The sequence below is a fragment of the Gavialis gangeticus genome, unplaced genomic scaffold (genome assembly GCF_001723915.1).
Source record: "Gavialis gangeticus isolate Ggan-Ray unplaced genomic scaffold, GavGan_comp1, whole genome shotgun sequence".
Classification (NCBI taxonomy): domain Eukaryota; kingdom Metazoa; phylum Chordata; order Crocodylia; family Gavialidae; genus Gavialis; species Gavialis gangeticus.
The window spans coordinates 182,915,632-182,933,758 of NW_017729022.1; the positions used below are offsets into that span (position 1 = coordinate 182,915,632).

The window sequence follows — 18,127 nt, forward strand, 5'->3', positions numbered from 1 at the left end:
ACACACACACACACACACACACACACACACACACACACACACACACGGGTGTGCCTTACACACACAGGTTTATATTCCTGTATGTATACGTACACAGAGGCAGACAAGGTTTTTCCGCTAAACGCAGTATCTTTGATCAAACCAACTAAATAGTTGGAAAAATTCTTCTTTGCAAGCTTTCAGCACAAACACCCCTCGTCAGGCATTGGGAGATGTCCGTATTAAAAAACAAAACAAACAGCTTTGTCTGCCCCTAGATCAAGGCGGCTACAACCAACCGCACAGGCACGCACGCACAGGCAGACACCCCTGATGACGGCATACACACGTACACAGCCACGCGGCGCAGGGGCTGCCCGGTGGCCGGGGGCGGGGACAGCCGGGGGCCCTACCTTGAGCGCGGCCGTGAGCTTGGTCAGCAGCGCGCGGAACTCCTCGGGCGCCGCCTCGGGGTAGAGCTGGCCGCGCAGCAGCTCCTCGGTGATGCCGGCGGTGCCGTAGTACGTGGCCTGCGCGATGCCGCTCAGGAGCCCGCTCAGCGGCTTAGAGCCCTCGGGCGGCGCCGGCTCCGTCGCCATGTTGGGAAGGCTGTGGCGCCGCGCCCTACCGGACTACAAGTATGGCGGCCGCGCGCCCCCTCCCGGTGCCCTCCTGCCGCCCGGCCCGACGCTCTCTGCACGGATGTACATATATATGCATATATATTTATATTTGTGTATCTGTTACGGACCGTGTGTGTGTGTATACACATACACACACACACACATATATACATACACAAATACAGACATATATATACATACACACACATTTGTGTATTATATGTGTGTGTATATACACATTATATACAGACACACAAGGTGTGTGTTTGCATATGTGTGTGTGTATATATATATGTATACATATATGTGTATATGGCATGTATATGTGTGTGTATACTCTCTCTCTCTCTCTTGCGTTAGTCTACTAGATACAAATCTACCCTGCCCTCCACAGTGCTCTTTGCCTGTAATCCCCGTCTTTACAAGCGTTGGGTGAAACAGGATGAACTTATCAACAGAGCCAAAGGAAGATCCAATGTTTAAATCCCAACAGCATGAGTTAACAATAATAAAAAAAGAAACAACATAGATAAAGGAATCATTATTCTAACAGTATATATTAACATATATGCAAAAGATACTCCCTCCCTCTGTTTCTCTGAGAACACAGCAAATATTTCCTTTGCACAACACAACAGCTTCAGAATGCCTCACATACACTGACAGCTGTTATCTTTCCAGACCTTCCTTCAGCAGCTTCCCACTAAGCAAAATGTCCCCATCCTGTGACTCTAAGGGATTCAAAGTTTATCTTGTCCCAGTTTCTCTTGTCCACTACCTGACTTCCTAGCAGTGGGTTCTAAATACAGCTTCGTACTTGGGCTCACTGCAAAACACACCTTCCGTTGATTGAGTTTTATTTCCATCTGCCAGAACCTGACAATTTCCATTCAGGGAGTGTTGGAGACTCCCCACGCTGCCACCCTCTAGTTATAAAAGTTACTAGAACATGTATCTTGTTGATATTTCATCTCTTCGATGTTATTATTTATTCCAATGACAGACGTTTCCAGTTGAGTTACATTTATTACCAAGAATTTCCCTTCTCTGGTACACTACAAAACACCCAGTATTTATATCTAGTTTGGTTTTAGTTTTACTTACTCAGATCAGTATCATCATCTTACATTTATTACCATATTTACGTTTTTAAACCAAAAAAAATACAGCTAACTGAGCTCTAGTATTTGTTTGGAATGGTATCATTAAAAGTAAGTGCATCTTCACAGTTGGCCTAAATAAACTGACCTTCTCATTTCTAGTTGGGTTGCTGGCCAATGCAATTAATGCAACACATTAAATGTAGGGGATTGTGAGGATAAGCATCCAGTTATCCCTCATTTGTGTCCTCCAATTTATTGACAGAGGATTATTTTCTATAATTAGGGATCAGCAAATAATTCACTATGAATAATTTATTAGATTAATTTTATCATTTTTTCAGTTCTGAGAAGTGTTTTTGATACTCTCTAGTTTAACTGTTAGTCAAAGAACTTTGGTGAATAGTTCTGATTTCCTGCAATTTAGATTGTTGTTTTTGAGTATTCACAATTAAAGCTGTTTTGATTGAACAGGTGGGTCAAGTGCACTATTCCAATTTCTTGATTAGCTAACCATAAATCTTAGGCTGAGTTCAAAACTCAGTAGTTCCGCAGTATTTTCTATTTACTTAAAATCTGCTGTTCGCGCAAACCCTCCTGCCTGTACCTTTTCCATTAGAATATTTGTAAAAAGCCCAATAACTTGTGTCTCCTTAATGTTTATCCCACGTAGTCCCAGAAGAGTTGTGAACACTGGCAAAGCAAATAAGAATTTTGTTCAAATTGATATTTCAGGAAATTATTGAGCCATATGATCAGCATCTATAATCCTTTTGGGTCAATATTAGCCAATTTAGGCATTGTGGGGGTGACCAAGATCCAACCTTCAAAGCTGTGTCATTAACAGGGCTTCCCACAGGTCTGGAAATTTGTTGTCAGAGAAGTGGTATTGGGAAGATGACTTAGTGCTTCACTGGTAGGAAGGTGATTTATTTCATTTAAGCTTCAGATGCCCTGCAACAGGCCTATGGCTCCACAATACCCATTGTAAGCACTGAATTCAATATCCCCTGCAAATTAATATGTCAGTTTCCTGATGCATGGCTTTGGGATGATAACTTCAGGAATCATACTAGCATAGCTTTTAGCAGCAAATCCTTTTGGGATTTGGAGTGTGGTACAAGTCTGAGTTTAAAAGTTGCCAAATTAGAGACAGGAATTATATGATGGTTTGGAATATACAGTTCTCTAAACTTCAGAGGTAAAACCTTGCAGGCTGATGCATCTTATCAGCCTCTAAGGGAAAAAAGTTGGATATCCAGATAGCTTTTTCAGAGAAGCAAAATCTTGTCTCCTGTGCCTACTCACTAAAGGTCTCATATCACTTTTTGTAAACAGGGAAGTTTATTCCAGCGTATTAGAAAATTTTTCATATGTTCCTCTGTCTTTTAGAATACGCATACATGGATCTCTGGTTACAATGGCAGGTAGTTTTAAAAGCACAGAAGCAACAGGAATCCAGCCAGTTCTCCAGTGTCATAAAACCCTTTAATCATATGCTGTCATTTTCTCCAGTTAACACTTCCCTTCCAACCTTTACAATACTCCATAACATTTGTAGAAATAAATGCAGGTTCAAAGTAACACATTGTTAAATTATGTATCCTATTTCCTCACCATGGGATTGATTTCTGACAGAACATAAATATATCCCATAACATTACTGTATATAAAAGGATCACTGCCTCCTGCTAAAAGCTCACAGAAAGGACTCTGGAAGAAAATATCCAGGAGCTCTTCAGAGAGTTCCTTTCCAGTCCTTCTATAAGGTGCTTGGGATTTGCCCTGCCTCCATGAAAAGAACTGCAGGGCCAACCCCAAAATCTTACAGAAATCCAGAGAGACCAGATCCACATAGAAAGTAGCATAGGGATGAAGCCAACCAGGTAAGATGCTTCTGCTATCCCCATTTCACACTTTTCTACCTTCACCATCAGTCCAGCCTCTTTTAGGCACTCAAGTATCCTCTGCGCACAGGTTACATGTTATTCCCAAGTTTGGCCGAAAACACAAATATTCAAGAGACAACTCAGTCCTATAAGCCAGGGGTGCTCAATCAAAACACCCCAACATTTATTTAAGCTACATGCTCAAAACTTGCTGTTTCCGCCTGACACGGCACAGAGATCACTGCTCCAGTTTCTGATGGGTAAACAGGGGGGCTGAAATAGGAAGCCATGCCCCAACTTCCAAGGCCCCATTTCAAACCATGAGATTGTAGTGTCCTTTTTGCCTAAGGAAAAGATAATGAAACCATGTGGTGCTGGTCTTTTGCATACAGGCAAACATACCTGTGACCCAGCCTCTGGGGACTGAAGTCATGCCCCACCCCAGCTTAGGCCTTACTTCAAACAAAAAGCCTTTAGTATCCCTGTCACTTACACAAGTCAACACCACAACATGACAGCTCATCGCAGGGTCCCAGCCCTGCCCAAGAGGAGGTACAGCTTCTCAATTTCAGCTGCAGAGGAGGTCAGGAAATTTAGAAAAGCAGTTTGGTGGTACATGAGATGATTCCCAGAAGGTAAACAGGCAGATAATACATGGGAGGTAGCACATAAGTACAACTTCAAAAAACAACTCTTTGCTAGTGCATGTTGCAGAACCCAGCATCCAGCAGGCAGCCTTGCTTGACTTTCCTTGTTGGTAGATCTTGCTTCCTCTGAAATTAGATGGATTCTAATTTGACACTCTCTTGAAGACTGGATGGAGACCCGACTTCAAACACCCTCATATATCATAGGTTAGAATTCGGTTTCTGAGTATTTAAATTTCCAATACAAACTATGATTTCTTGAGGAGCCTTACTGACCTGGATTAGGTCAGCAAGAAGTGCTGAAACAGAGGCTTTGGTGTCTGTATAAAACAGTGAACTCATATGAGAGTCTGGGCTGTGCTGTAAGTCAGGGGTTACAGATTCTATGCCCAGCTCTAACACTGGCCATTTCACAAGCTTGAGAGAATCACTTGCTCCCTCTGTGCCTCTGCTTCTCCACCTATCCTGTGTCCACCTTAACCTTCTCCTGGCTCTAGACAAGCCTGCCATTCATCAAATCAGGAAGGGAGTTCTACCAAGGGAGAACCCAGGTGCCTATGTGGCTGTTTCCTCTCTGTAAATCTCTGAGCACTTTCACTGGTTGGCATCCATCCACAGGCTCCTTGGACACTTTTGAGGGGCAGACAGTGCTAACTGCTGTGCTCTACTCAGTGTCCCTCGTGCGCCCCCTCCCCCCAAACACTCAGGATTAACCTCTGACTCACAGTCCTGTATCTGTTCTCTCACTTATTGTCTCCACGACTGAATTATTATGCGTTCAGTGGCCTCCCTGAGGGAAACTTATAATTTTCTAAGTGAACTTAGGTCCACTGACCTCCACTTCTGCAACAAACAGGCCTGCATCTGTCTTGTCTACTAAAATTGTAAGACGATAGATATACCTATATCTCTATATTGATATCTCTATACAGAAACCCTCGCTTTTTGCAGGTTCAGCATTTGTGGTTTCAAATATTCACAAATGCTGAGCCCACATCTTAAATACACTTAAAGTAGGAGCTCCGTGCTTGCCACAGCTGCACTCCTCCTACCGCACTCCTGCTGCCACCAGCGCAGCCATGTCCCCGTCCTTAGCCACTGGGGGCACTGCATTCATTAATGCAGATGGTGTTCATGAATAAGGTGCCTTATTCAGGGATTTTGCTATTCGTGGGGGATACGAGAACATAACCCCTGTGAATGGCGAGGGTCTCCTGTATACAAATAAAAGGAATAGCTAAGTTTTTCATACCCCTGAAGCATAGACTTTAGGAACAATGCCAAACATCGTGCGAGCTGGTGCTACGTGTGGCGTTTGAACAACTGAGTGTTGCTTGATTGAGGATTCAGAAATGATTTGGCCAGTTTGACCTGGAATACAAAAACATTTTCCACCCCCCCTCAAAAAAACCCAAAAAACAACCCCAGTTCAGACTCCCTGAGAGTGACTCGGGTCTGACATACCCTCCATCAAAGATGCAGGGTATGTCACACCCAACACCTCAAAATAATGGCACGTTTTGAAAACTTTGACTATTATGGATTGTAGATTGCACAAGGTTTGAAATCAGCAAACAAACGGAATCATTATCGTGCAGCGGGGAGCACCAAACCCGACCCCACGAACCCCTCTGCGCCAACACAACCGAGTATGCTCTAGGTCTCACAGTCAAAGCAGCCGGGGCCTCCACCAGCGGATAGGCGTCTAGTGCGTTCGCCCATCCCCGTTCGCATCTCCCTGCAGGCGCGCGCAAGGGCAGCTCGGGTGACGTCACGCCGCGCGCCGGTCCCCGCGCAAGGCCCTTCCTGCTACTGCTGGTGCCTGCGGCAGCGGCGCCTTCTGGAAGGTTCGGGGTGGGAGAGGGGAGTGCCGAACGGATCCGTTGCCATCCGAGGCCGGGCGCGCGGGGCCGCCATGCCGGACAACTCGGGGGTCAAGACGTACGGTGGGGCCGGAGCGGGCCGCTCCAGGGGCGCCTACCAGGACCGGGACAAGCCCGCACAGATCCGCTTCAGCAACATCGCCGCGGGCAAAGGTGCAGCCAGGCTCGGCCGGGGGCGGGATGGACCCCCACGCCCTGCCTCACTCGTGGGGGCGGTCCCCTTCCTTCACCGCCCCCAGGCCCTGCCCCCCCGGAGGAGTGGTGGGGACAGTGGGGCTGGGTGGTGCTGGCGCCCACGCCCATTCATTGTGTTTAGGCTGGTGTGTGGGGCGACCTACTGTTAGTCCAGTCGGGAGGCGTTTGGGTTGTTTTTATAATCGGCTCTGGGTGTTGGAAGCAGCCCTGGGATGTTGGTGTTTTCTCACATTTTTTGCAGGTCACAGTAATGAGACTGCTTTTAGAGCATGCCCACGTGCTGTTAAGAGATTCTGGCTTAGGCCTTTAGGTAGAGCTGGGCAGTTGTCAGCCTGTCTTCTGTGCAGAACTGCTGCCTGCGGGGAGGGTGGTACAGGCCCTGTAAGTGTGCTGACTGCCCCGGTTAGACGTGTAAATCTGCGTGTGCCCACCTGTTGGGTAAAAGTGCCTTTGTCTTCCTTCAGCTGTCGCAGATGCAATTAGAACAAGCCTGGGGCCAAAAGGAATGGATAAAATGGTAAGCCTGGAGCTTAGTGTCCTAATTGCTTTAAAAGTCTAGTCAGTGTGTTTAAGCATGTTTCAAGTATGTGTTTTAATCAAATAAGCATCTTTTGTTTGTTTGCTGGTATTTGTAACATCAAGTAACTTCTAAGCAGGTGAGCCTGACTTGGCAGTTATTGGTATAAAGGGAATATTTTGAAATCTAAAGATTGTCATAAGCGATTTTTTTTTTTTTTTTGTTTAAAGTGGAGAGCATTTTATGGGGCTCTTGGGGTTGATTTAGTGTTAAGTATATACAACTAAAAGACATTAAATGATATATCTTTAATTATTCTGTAGATTCAGGATGCTAAAGGGGATGTGACAATTACCAATGATGGTGCCACTATTCTGAAGCAAATGCAGGTCCTGCACCCTGCAGCCAAAATGGTAAGTAATGCTTAGTTTCTTTCTCTAATCACCATTTCCCAACCTGGATAGTAAAATGGCCTACGACAGGGGTTCTCAAACTGTGATACCGTGAACCCCGAGTGCTGGATGGCAGGGGACAGGGAGCTTGCATGGAGCAGCTGCCATTGCTGTCCACCACACAGTGCCGCTTCCCCATATTGCTGTGCGTACCCCCTGGGAAGTGTGCAGCCCTGTTTTAAGTTGCTTGCTAGCCCCAGTTTGAGAACCCCTGGCCTAAGGCGACAACAGGCTAATTTAGTTTAATCATGAAGCTGAGATGATTTTAGTTTTAGAAAGCTGCAGGGCACCCAGTGTAGAGTGCATGAGCAAGATACACTAGCCAGGAATCTAAAAGGAAAGGATCTTCTGTACTTTCTGAGAATATTGGCGCATGCAGCATATGGTCACACCTGGAAATGGGATAGATTCATGCCTTGGGGGAAGGCAAAATCCCCTAAAACATATGCACACAGGTGTGCATTTGGAGGAAAATCTTTCATTACTCCTGCATGCAAGTGGCTGCAGGAGTGATGATGAGTGAGGAAGATGGACTGAAATGTAACTATATACCTTTTGTAACCAGAGGAAAATGTATAGAAGCAAATTGTGCATTAGGAACAGCTACCTATATTTGAAGTCCAAAAGCAAGTTAAATAATGGGACCAAGCTCTGATGTTTAACGTTAGTAAGTTTAACTGCCCTTCAGGTATGGTGCTCACTAGAGTCTTGAATATTCTCTTGTTTCATCCCCTGTATATAAAAGTAAGTTGGTTCCAGTAGACTAGTATGATTTTTTTTTTATTGTCATTTAGTTGGTAGAGCTGTCCAAAGCACAAGATATTGAAGCCGGTGATGGCACCACATCTGTTGTTGTCATTGCTGGAGCTCTCTTGGATGCCTGTTCTAGACTTCTCCAGAAAGGTACGTTATTTCAAGTAAAAGGAAATCTAACTGAATTTAAATGAGGTATTTCAAATTGATGTCTTCACTAATAGTAGCTCTTAGAATAACTGTTGTTTGCATTTTGGTATGCGGTAGAGAATTAGCCAGAGTTTCAAGTTTTCCATTTCTGGAATAATATCCCCTTTCTGATGACAGTCATGTAGCATTTATCTTTATTGTTGAGTTGATGTTTCCAGTATCAGCAATTAAACACAGCCTTAGTGTCTAGACATGTTGATAATATGTAACCAGGTAAAACTTGAATAGATAATATATTTATTTTCAGACCTATTCTGATGAGGCATAGCAAAATTTAAAGAAAACAAACATTAATATTTGTAAGAGACTTTGATTGTGGAAAGTAGTATATTTGTCTGTGGGTACTGGTGATTCTGCTGTCTAGTGAAGCTACTAGCAGCAACCAAATAGTGTGTGTGAGAGCCAGTGGGGTTTGTGTTGGAAAAACTGCTGGTGTCAAAACAATAAAAAATAAAAACAAAAAAAAAATTGTCTAAAGTGAGGAATTCAATTTACTCTGGATGAAATGCATTATTGCAGTGCCTCACTAGAGTTAATTCTGTTCAGCTGAGTCTGGTAGGAGTATCACAACAGTACCTTATGCATACAGAAAGGAGCTCACCAGTGCTGGTGCTGCATAGTGGAATGATCTGCACTGTTAGTTGCATCCTTAAAAGGAACTGCATGATCATCGCACGCTCTTGAGTTGACAGATTTTCTTTTTATAATAATGTATGGTAGGACAGATCTGATTCATCAGACATGTGAAGAGAACTGTGGTAACTTCTGAGAATAAGGATGGCTTTGTAAAAAAACACTTGACTTGGACACAGGGGTTTGGATTCAAGTCCCCCACTCTACCATACACTTTCCATGACTGTAGATAAATCACTTGTTTTCTTTGTGCCACAGCTTGGTGTTGTAAAAGGGATGACAATAATTTCCTACCATACAAGGGCTTTAAGGATAAGTTCTTTACTTATTGTGAAGCAGTGGGATACCTTAATCATTAGAAGGCAGCGTAAATCTCTAATTAGGTTCAGTATACCAAAAGCACATCAATGTATGTATTGATACATATATTAATGACTATCACGACTATATAACTATTTATGTTAAACTTGTAAATCTATTATTGTACAAACCAAGCTTAGACCTAAGCAAGCTCAGCAGTCATTTTTCTTAAGTACAGATTTCCAGTCTCTAACAAAATATATAACTTTATTGGAATGCATGTATGTGGGCTTCAGATACTACAGGTAATGCATTATATTAGTCCATGAGAACAAGCAGGCAAATCTGAAAGTTTTCATTGATGAAGCTGAGGTTATCACCAGAAACAAATTTACTGGTAAAACATAAATTCATATTATTGTTACTCTCTTAAGAGTCAGATTTTAAAGAGGCATTGTTACTGTAGCAACCCAATCTTTAAACTTTCAGGAGTCAAGGTGGAAAGTAATGCAAACAGTTCATTTGAAAATTTTTGAATTTCTCTTTCCTAATAGGAATTCACCCTACCACCATTTCAGAATCATTCCAGAAGGCTTTGGATAAGGGTGTTGAAATCTTGACCAAAATGGCACATCCCGTTGAACTGAGTGACAGAGAAACTTTGCTAAATAGTGCAACTACTTCACTGAACTCAAAGGTAAGAATTGAGGGATAGATGAATATTTAGCCTAATTTTTGAGTTAAATTAAAAATGTGTTTATAAGGGGGTGTTTATACTTTGTATATTTTTACCCTTTTAGAGTGCTCAGGAACAGGGACTTTTCTTGTATTTTGAGTCTAGCAAAATGATTCTGTATGTGCTGCCATAATACAAACATTTTTAGTTCAGTCAGCCAAGATGCACATAAATTGAATTCAGACTTCTTCCATTATTTACATGAAACTTGTTGGACTGATTTCCTTCCACTGCCTCATATTTACTGTTCTCTTAATAAGTGTTTTTGATGTCTTGCACATTGCAAATAAGATTACTTAGGACATAGGTAACTATAGGAACTTTGTGCACTGTTTGGACGGTGACTTTTCATGACGCTGCAGTTGATTGGTGTTAACTTGCACAATCAACAATTTGATCTGAATTTCAACTTCAAACACATTTCACCTGAAATTTTTACATAATTTTTACCTGAAACATTGCTGAAACTGGAAAAAACATGGAAGTTCCCTTCAACTGCTTTACTTTGAACATTTGACAAATTGTTCCCTAAATCAGTTCTATTAGTCACGCAGAGACTTTTTTTTCCCATAAAGGTGCCATTGTAGAATTCTTTAATGTTATTCCTTAAATAACTAGATTTCAAGTTTATTCTCCTTTTAAGCATAACAGATAAAAAGACACCTCTTCTAAATAGTTTTTATATTGGGTATTTGAGTCAAAATAATTTGTTTTGAACAATGTTCTCTGTATCTGAACAACATTGTTTTTAAATGTTGATCTGTGTACCGTAGCTATACTGTCTACAAATCATGTTATTCGTCCTTGTCAAAATAAATGCAACTCTACACCAAGTTGCTTCCTTGAAAGGGAAAAAAAACAAGAAATCACAGTGCATTTTTAAAATGGGGTGTTCGTGAGTACAGAAGAGAGAGCAAAATCCTGTGAATTTGTTGACTATATAATCTTAATTGTGTTCACTCGGTTAGATTGAAGAATCCTGTTCCCTACCTACCACAGTAAAGTTTTTGGTTTTTTTCCTTTTACTGAATCTCTGTAGGTTGTGTCTCAGTACTCTAGTCTGTTGTCTCCAATGAGTGTGGATGCAGTGATGAAAGTGATTGACCCATCTACAGCTACTGGTGTGGATCTTAGAGACATTAAAATTGTTAAAAAGCTTGGGTAAGGAATAATTTATGGTTTGTGGTTCTGTCAATAAACTGCCTAACTCCTTAATCTGCTTCCCTAAAATGTTAATTCAGTCCAACTCCTTTATTTCTAGTGGAACAATTGATGATTGTGAACTGGTTGAAGGACTAGTCCTCACTCAGAAGGTGGCAAATACTGGTGTAACTAGAGTGGAAAAAGCCAAGATTGGTCTAATTCAGTTTTGCCTGTCGGCTCCAAAGACAGATGTGAGTTTGTCTGGTTCTGGTGAAATTGATCCTTATCATAGCACATGGGGATTTAGATGTGTAATTTGCTCCTAGATAAAATATACTTCCTAAATCTTTGCCCTGCTGTAATTTCTTTGTCCCACAATTAATTCAGTGGTTTTAATTTAGTGTAAATAGTCCTCTTGTGTATTGTAGTTGACTTTGAAAAGAAAAGCCATGTTTTGTTACCAAATAAGTACCCAAAATACTTTTCTAAGAGAGAATTTTCTTTATTTAATTTGTTCAATTTGTGTGCTTTAGATGGCAACTCTGCAGAATTAGGAAAACATTACCTGTTTAGAAACTCGTACTTAAATTTGGCTGGACTTCAGCAACCTTACAGAAGACAAATATTTTTCTGTTTTAATAGATGGACAACCAGATTGTTGTTTCTGACTATGCTCAGATGGACCGAGTATTGCGTGAAGAGAGAGCTTACATTCTCAATTTAGTGAAACAAATTAAGAAGGCTGGATGCAATGTGTTGCTGATTCAGAAATCTATTTTGCGGTATGTTAACTACTGGCCTGTTCTTTCTGGAGTAAAGTGTCTGTACTGAGAGAAGATAAAGTAAAGTTGGTATTCTTTCAAGAACTGGCTGTTTTGAGCCACTGTGCTTTCAGAAGAAATGGATGGTTTCTATAAGGATCATCACATCTCAAAGAAAAAATTAACACACTTTCCACTTTGGATTTTTAGTCAGTTTTTTTTCTAAGCCTGAACTGGTATTTCAGTAGATTATGTCTTTGAATCTATAGGTACAAATCCTAATGGTAATTAAAGCAATAGCATGCTACCAGCATTAAGCTTATAGTGTTATGAATTGACTCTGGGTTTGTATTTATTTATTTTTATTTTAGAGATGCTCTTAGTGACCTTGCTTTGCACTTCCTAAACAAGATGAAGATCATGGTGGTTAAAGATATTGAAAGGGAAGACATTGAATTTATATGTAAGGTAAGAACATGGGACAAATGTGCTTGAGGAGTTTCCAGAGTCCAGCCTCGTATATAGTGTTACATTCTACATAAACTATTTAATTGACTTGGAGCTTGTGAAATTTAGACTATTAAAGTATGTTAAAGGAACAGATGAGAGTACTCTCAAGGATATCCTTTTATTTTTGGCCTTTTTTTTGAGGGGAAGAAAAGGCAAAAATACTGGGCTTCTCTAAAAAAGCAAACAGTTAAACCATCTCTACTATACATTCAGTGCTTCTTAATTAAGACAAGTTCATTGAGTCATGTAATGCTTAATTTATGGGTTTCTGTAGACAATTGGAACCAAGCCAGTTGCTCATATTGACCAGTTTGCTCCTGACATGCTCGGATCTGCAGAGCTGGCAGAAGAGGTCAACCTGAATGGCTCTGGGAAGCTAATAAAGGTAAGCAGAAATAGAGTAACTTTTCCATTATTGCAAGATTGAAATGTCACTTTAAAGGGAGATATCCTGCAACTTCTTGGTTCTAGAAACTAATACTTCATTTCACTAAAAAGTTGTAACTTGGGTTTCAGTACTGGGCAATATTTTTTTTCCTTACTAATTCAAGAAAACTTTAGTGGACTGGTTTAATGGGACTTGGTCATTTGTCAAGGAACCAAATATCAGGTCTGCCACTTTAAATCTGTACTACTTGTTGTTCCCTGTTAATGAGTAATATCACAGACTTAATATTCATTTTTAGTCCAACTATGCTACTTTGATATTGCAGATTACGGGGTGTGCAAGCCCTGCAAAAACTGTAACAATTGTGGTACGTGGATCCAACAAATTAGTGATGGAAGAAGCTGAACGTTCAATTCATGATGCGCTGTGTGTCATACGCTGCTTGGTGAAGAAAAGGTAAGATCAGTTTTTGTACTGGTCTTTATACAGCAGTATACTGTAGTCTCTTAAATATACAAAGTTTTTACTTCAGAATCTTACGATATTTAAAATCTTGCTTTTGTTTCTTAGAGCCTTGATTGCAGGTGGTGGTGCACCAGAAATAGAGTTGGCCTTGTGCTTGAATGAGTATTCTCGCACTTTGAGCGGTATGGACTCCTACTGTGTCCGTGCATTTGGAGATGCACTGGAAGTCATTCCATCTACACTAGCTGAAAATGCGGGCCTTAATCCTATTTCTACCGTAACAGAGCTGAGAAACAGACATGCTCAAGGGGAGAAAACAGCGGGCATTAATGTCAGAAAGGTAAAAAAGAATAGGCTCTTTAGAGGAATAATGCTTGATGATAAAGATATGAACAAAGGCATCCAGGTTTTAGTCCCAAACAGCTCTGTGTATAATTATTGTGTCAGATACTTGTTGGGGGGGGGGTTCACTATTTTTAACTTCTATAGTGATCTCAGTTCTTTTTAACAACTTGTGTATAAGTTGGTACTATGACTACTCAACTCCTACATATAATTTCAGCAGAAAATTTGAGCATTTTCATGTTCAGAACCTCAGAAAAATCAAGAATTTTAAAAAAGCTTGATTGTGGGGAATCATAACTTGTTATTTTGAATGTTCTATTAGAAATCAATGAAGTCTTTAAAAAATGCTTGTGTTGGACAGTTGATTCGTACGTATATACAGGAGAAGTCAAAATTTCCCTCAACTCTTCCAAAGAATAAAACTGTTGTCCCATTGGAGAACATTAAATGGATTAGCTCCCCAACTGCCTGCCAAGAAGAATAGTTTATTTCATGTTCTTCCTGCAGGGGGGCAGTGAAATTAAACGGCTTTCATGTAGGCAGGTGGCAAGCTGGGGTGGAGGGGACTACTTGGTTCTCCCAAAATAGAATCCTTCAGAATTTTCCCCATTAAAAAGTGAAGATTACTGTACCGTGATTCAAAATAAAACCTTTAAAACCTGTTTTTCTGTCCCACAAACAAATTCTATTTTCTACTCCACTAACAATAATATGCTTGGCTGTGCTAGCGTAGAGGGCTTGGCTTGTGGTGGGAGTAGTGATATTTTCGATTTGCCAGTGAAGTGTCAATGTCATCTTTGTAGCCATGAAAACCATAGAATTTAATTATTTTAGAATAAAAATGTAGATTGTTGTACACCAAATAGAGCAGGGGTGGGCAAAATGTGGCCTGTGGGGCCCCTACAAAATTTAGAAAATTTAATATATATCTGCCCCTGGCAGCTTTTTATGCGGCCCTCAATAGCTTGCCAAAACTCAGTAAGTGGCCCTCCACCCAGAATAATTGCCTGCTGCTGGAATAGAGCCAACTGGGGGAAATAGCTGCTCGCTTAGATTGTGTGAATTGGCAACACTGACTTCTTTTCCATCAGCTTGGAGTGGCTAGCTTCTTGCCTGGGCACTGAATCTGGGAGCATAGCTGTGGGGGTGGATACATCTGCATTTGTATCCATTTCCTCCCTGGCTTAGTTGGTTTTGGATGGATTTCTCAAATACTGCTGGAAGAAAAATCTCTGTATAACAGAATCCTTACTGGGAAACAAATGGTACACAAAGTGCTTCCACAATATGCTAATGAATGTTTTTCTTTGAATAATATATACTCACCAAGGGACTACTAGGGATAATATAAAAGTAAATGTTTCAAAGCAAGTCTCCATTGTACAATCTGAGAACGAAATTTTGGTTTGCAGGGTGGAATTTCCAACATCCTGGAGGAGTTGGTTGTCCAGCCTTTGCTTGTCTCTGTCAGTGCTTTGACACTTGCTACAGAAACTGTCCGCAGCATTCTTAAGATTGATGATGTGGTAAGGTAGTTTTCTTTTATGTGCATGTTCTACTTCAAGTGTAATGGTGCTATGAAAAAAAGTATAGTCTGTATAATGGGTTAACCTAAAAATTCTGCTACTTACTACTGGGCTTCAAGATACTTATATAACATTCCCGGGATTAGTGTGCTGCTGTTCTCTCACAAAAGTGCACTTAAGTAATTGCAGCCAAATACTGGAAAGCAACAAGCTTGTTTTAAAAAATAAAGTACAAAAAAGATTGTGTGAAGTGGGGTGTTTAAAATAATGAGGGGCAGGGGTTCCCATGTCCTGCCTACAGCGTGTCTGACTTCTAATTCTTTGCAGGTGAACACTCGGTAAGACAACTGCAGAAAACAGTGGTATTGCCCGGAGTATCTTGCCATAGTTCAGAACATGATTTCTTCATGAACTCTCTGCATTGGACATCTAACTAATGGCTACTTACATTTATGTACTTTTATCAACTTAATTTAATAAAGTCTGTGGTTTCAAAAAGCAAATTCTGTTTGTAAAAGAAAAGACGGTATTCTACACCTGGAGGTCTGCATTAAAAAATTCAACCATTCTGCTTTTGTAGTGTATATGCTTTTTTGCAGTGCCCAGTCCTGTTTGGATGGAAGTCTCCAGCATTAGCTTTTACAGTCCTTTGAAGTACTATCATTATGAAATGTTTGCTTCAGTAATAGCCTAGCCCAGAGTTGTTCCTTCCAGGTTTCTGAAATAGAGAAAGAATTGCTCTAATGGGTTTGGTAAGGAGCTGCCACAGCCAAGCAGGAACAGGACTGTCTTGCCTTGTAAATTCAAATGCATTTATTTCTTGTACCATTCTAATATAGACACTGAAAGAAGGAGAGAGGTTTTCATCAGCTCTTCAATACACTCCTGTACATCAGCCAACTGAGACACTTGGCTAATGTAGGAAACAACATGCATTACAGTTAAGTGGAGCAGTACTTAGGAAGCCTCTTCTATTAAGGACTTTTAGGCCTTTATTCTAATAGTTGGTCACTAAATGCAGCAATATGTAGGAAGAGGATGATGCTGATCTAATTTTAGTCCAGCCTGAATTCTTATGTAATTACCTTCCATCTAGACTTCAATGGTTGGACCTTTATGGAAATAAACTGAAAACACACAAGTGCCATGCTGATTAGACAAGATTTTGAGCAATACAGGTTTTTTACTTTTAACCCTATGATATGCTTACCACTTACCTGTAGATCACCTACAGACTCCTTGGTTTCTGAAATATGCCATTTACTATTATTGATGAAATAGTAAAGACAGTGTAATGCATGTAAAATACCATTCTTTAACAGCATAAACTGCAGTAATTAATATTACAACATAGTGGACTTAATGAGGGGTAGAAAGATGCGTCTAGCTCATGGTAGTGTTTTATTGGTGACTTGTAGAAAAACAGATGTACAATTGGAATTCAGTTTGCACTACTCATTTGTCATTTTGTATTGTAGCAGTTACCACCCTTTTTGACAGGTGTGCTGCAAATTAGTGCTACATCCTCTCCAGGTGCCACTAATCCCCTTCCCCTGCCTGATCCACTGTTCTGCTTTCTGTTCCCAGCCCTGTACTCCTCATCTGACCTGCTGTTCTACTTTTGTTTCCTTCCTTGCATTCCCAGTTGTATCTGCTGCTGTGCTGCCTGACCCTTCCCCTTGCTATACAGGTTAGCAACCCCTACTCTAACATTTCAATTAGGAACTCTACTAGGAGGTGGTAGTATACAAGGACGGTGGATTTTAATATACTAATTTCATCCCAACAATGTTGAAAACAGCTCATATTATCAGTGATAATGCTTTCTTATTCTCTGTCCAGCTGTTGGGGACACCCCCGCCCCCACTTATTGACCAGCCAGGGGACTCCCTGCTTCTGGACAGGCCACCAGGGGTATACCAACCAAAAAAGGTTGAAAACTGCTGTAGGTTATCATTACGAAGGACCCGTAGGCTACTTCTCGAGTATCTCAGGTTCTGAATATGGCTACAGCATACAACGTAAGAGAGGGAAAACTATAGGACAAAATACCCATTTGCGTAAATAAACTCCTTCCAAGGTCTTTTACATGCTTTATGGCTAGATGTCAGAGTGAGGTTATAAATGTCATTCTTATACTTTCCAGTCCTGTGGCTAAATCCAATATTGGGCCAGCGTGCAGGGTCAGTCAACAGGTATGGTCAAGTGTGCTGGCCCAGCCACAGAGTGACCCCATATGCTGGCAGAGCTGTTGAAGGCCCCAGCTCTTTACCTGTATCCAATTACTGAAAGTGTCTGTTCCTGTTAGAAGTTCCTGCCCTTTTTCTCATCCTTTCTGGTTCTTTAGGCATTCAAGAGAGCAACTGACTTGTATGAATGACGGGTAAAGAATCATAAGTACCATTTAGTGCTTCAAATGTACTGAACAGTATCATCAAAGTTGCATCACTATAGAACTTCATAGTTAAACCATTTCCCTGTACTGCTGCTTGTTTTTTTTAAAGTATATATAGCAGACTTTCCTGCCCTTTAGTTGTCTAAGTATTCACACTTAAAAACTGAAGAGTTGGATCCAGACCTCAGTAGTTTCACCTATCATCTGACTTCACCCAATTCAGTTGGATTAGTACATTCTAACATTATGGATCCCCTCCATCTCACTGCAGGTGTAAGGTGAGAGCCAGTGACGTTAGGCTTATAAAGTAGTTCGGAACTAGCTCAGGGAGAGGCTGTTTTAGCTTGCTTTAAACCTTGTATACAACTGAAGAAACAGCATCAGTATTTTCTAAAACCTGTTTCCTCATCTTTTTGGTTGCCTGTTCCCTGCAAAAAGTACACCCCACACTCTGATAGTTTAACATATGTAAAGGTCTACAGTGATTTGTGTAGCTGTGTGCTCAAATGTCCATCAAAACTAACAAGCAACTCTTTCCCTATTAAAAACAAAATCCTTACAAATTCTCTTTACCTAATTTACTGTGTGAAAGATCTTGAGCATTTTGGACCTTGATAGCCATCGTTGTAGAGAAAGAACTGGGAAGTCAGATTGTTTTGCTGTATGTTCCTATGGCT

General features: G+C 40.9%; 2 protein-coding genes across 2 annotated transcripts in view; one reads left to right on the forward strand and one right to left on the reverse strand.

Annotated features, from left to right (window-relative positions):
* COMMD1 (copper metabolism domain containing 1) overlaps positions 1-602 on the reverse strand; it is a 219,625-nt gene extending 219,023 nt beyond the window's left edge. Inside the window, exon 1 of the mRNA XM_019516615.1 lies at positions 393-602. Coding sequence (XP_019372160.1) covers positions 393-578 — 186 coding nt within the window. The 5' untranslated portion in view covers positions 579-602. The remainder of the gene's footprint in view (positions 1-392) is intronic.
* Positions 603-6,040: 5,438 nt separating this feature from the next.
* Positions 6,041-15,626, forward strand: CCT4 (chaperonin containing TCP1 subunit 4). Its single transcript, XM_019516620.1, has 14 exons — positions 6,041-6,274; positions 6,781-6,833; positions 7,157-7,246; positions 8,080-8,188; positions 9,736-9,878; positions 10,957-11,078; positions 11,179-11,311; positions 11,703-11,842; positions 12,193-12,289; positions 12,606-12,716; positions 13,045-13,175; positions 13,290-13,524; positions 14,942-15,055; positions 15,383-15,626. Exons 1-14 carry the CDS (start codon positions 6,154-6,156, stop codon positions 15,395-15,397), a joined length of 1,614 nt encoding a protein of 537 aa, XP_019372165.1. The 5' UTR covers positions 6,041-6,153; the 3' UTR covers positions 15,398-15,626.
* Positions 15,627-18,127: the final 2,501 nt, after the last annotated feature.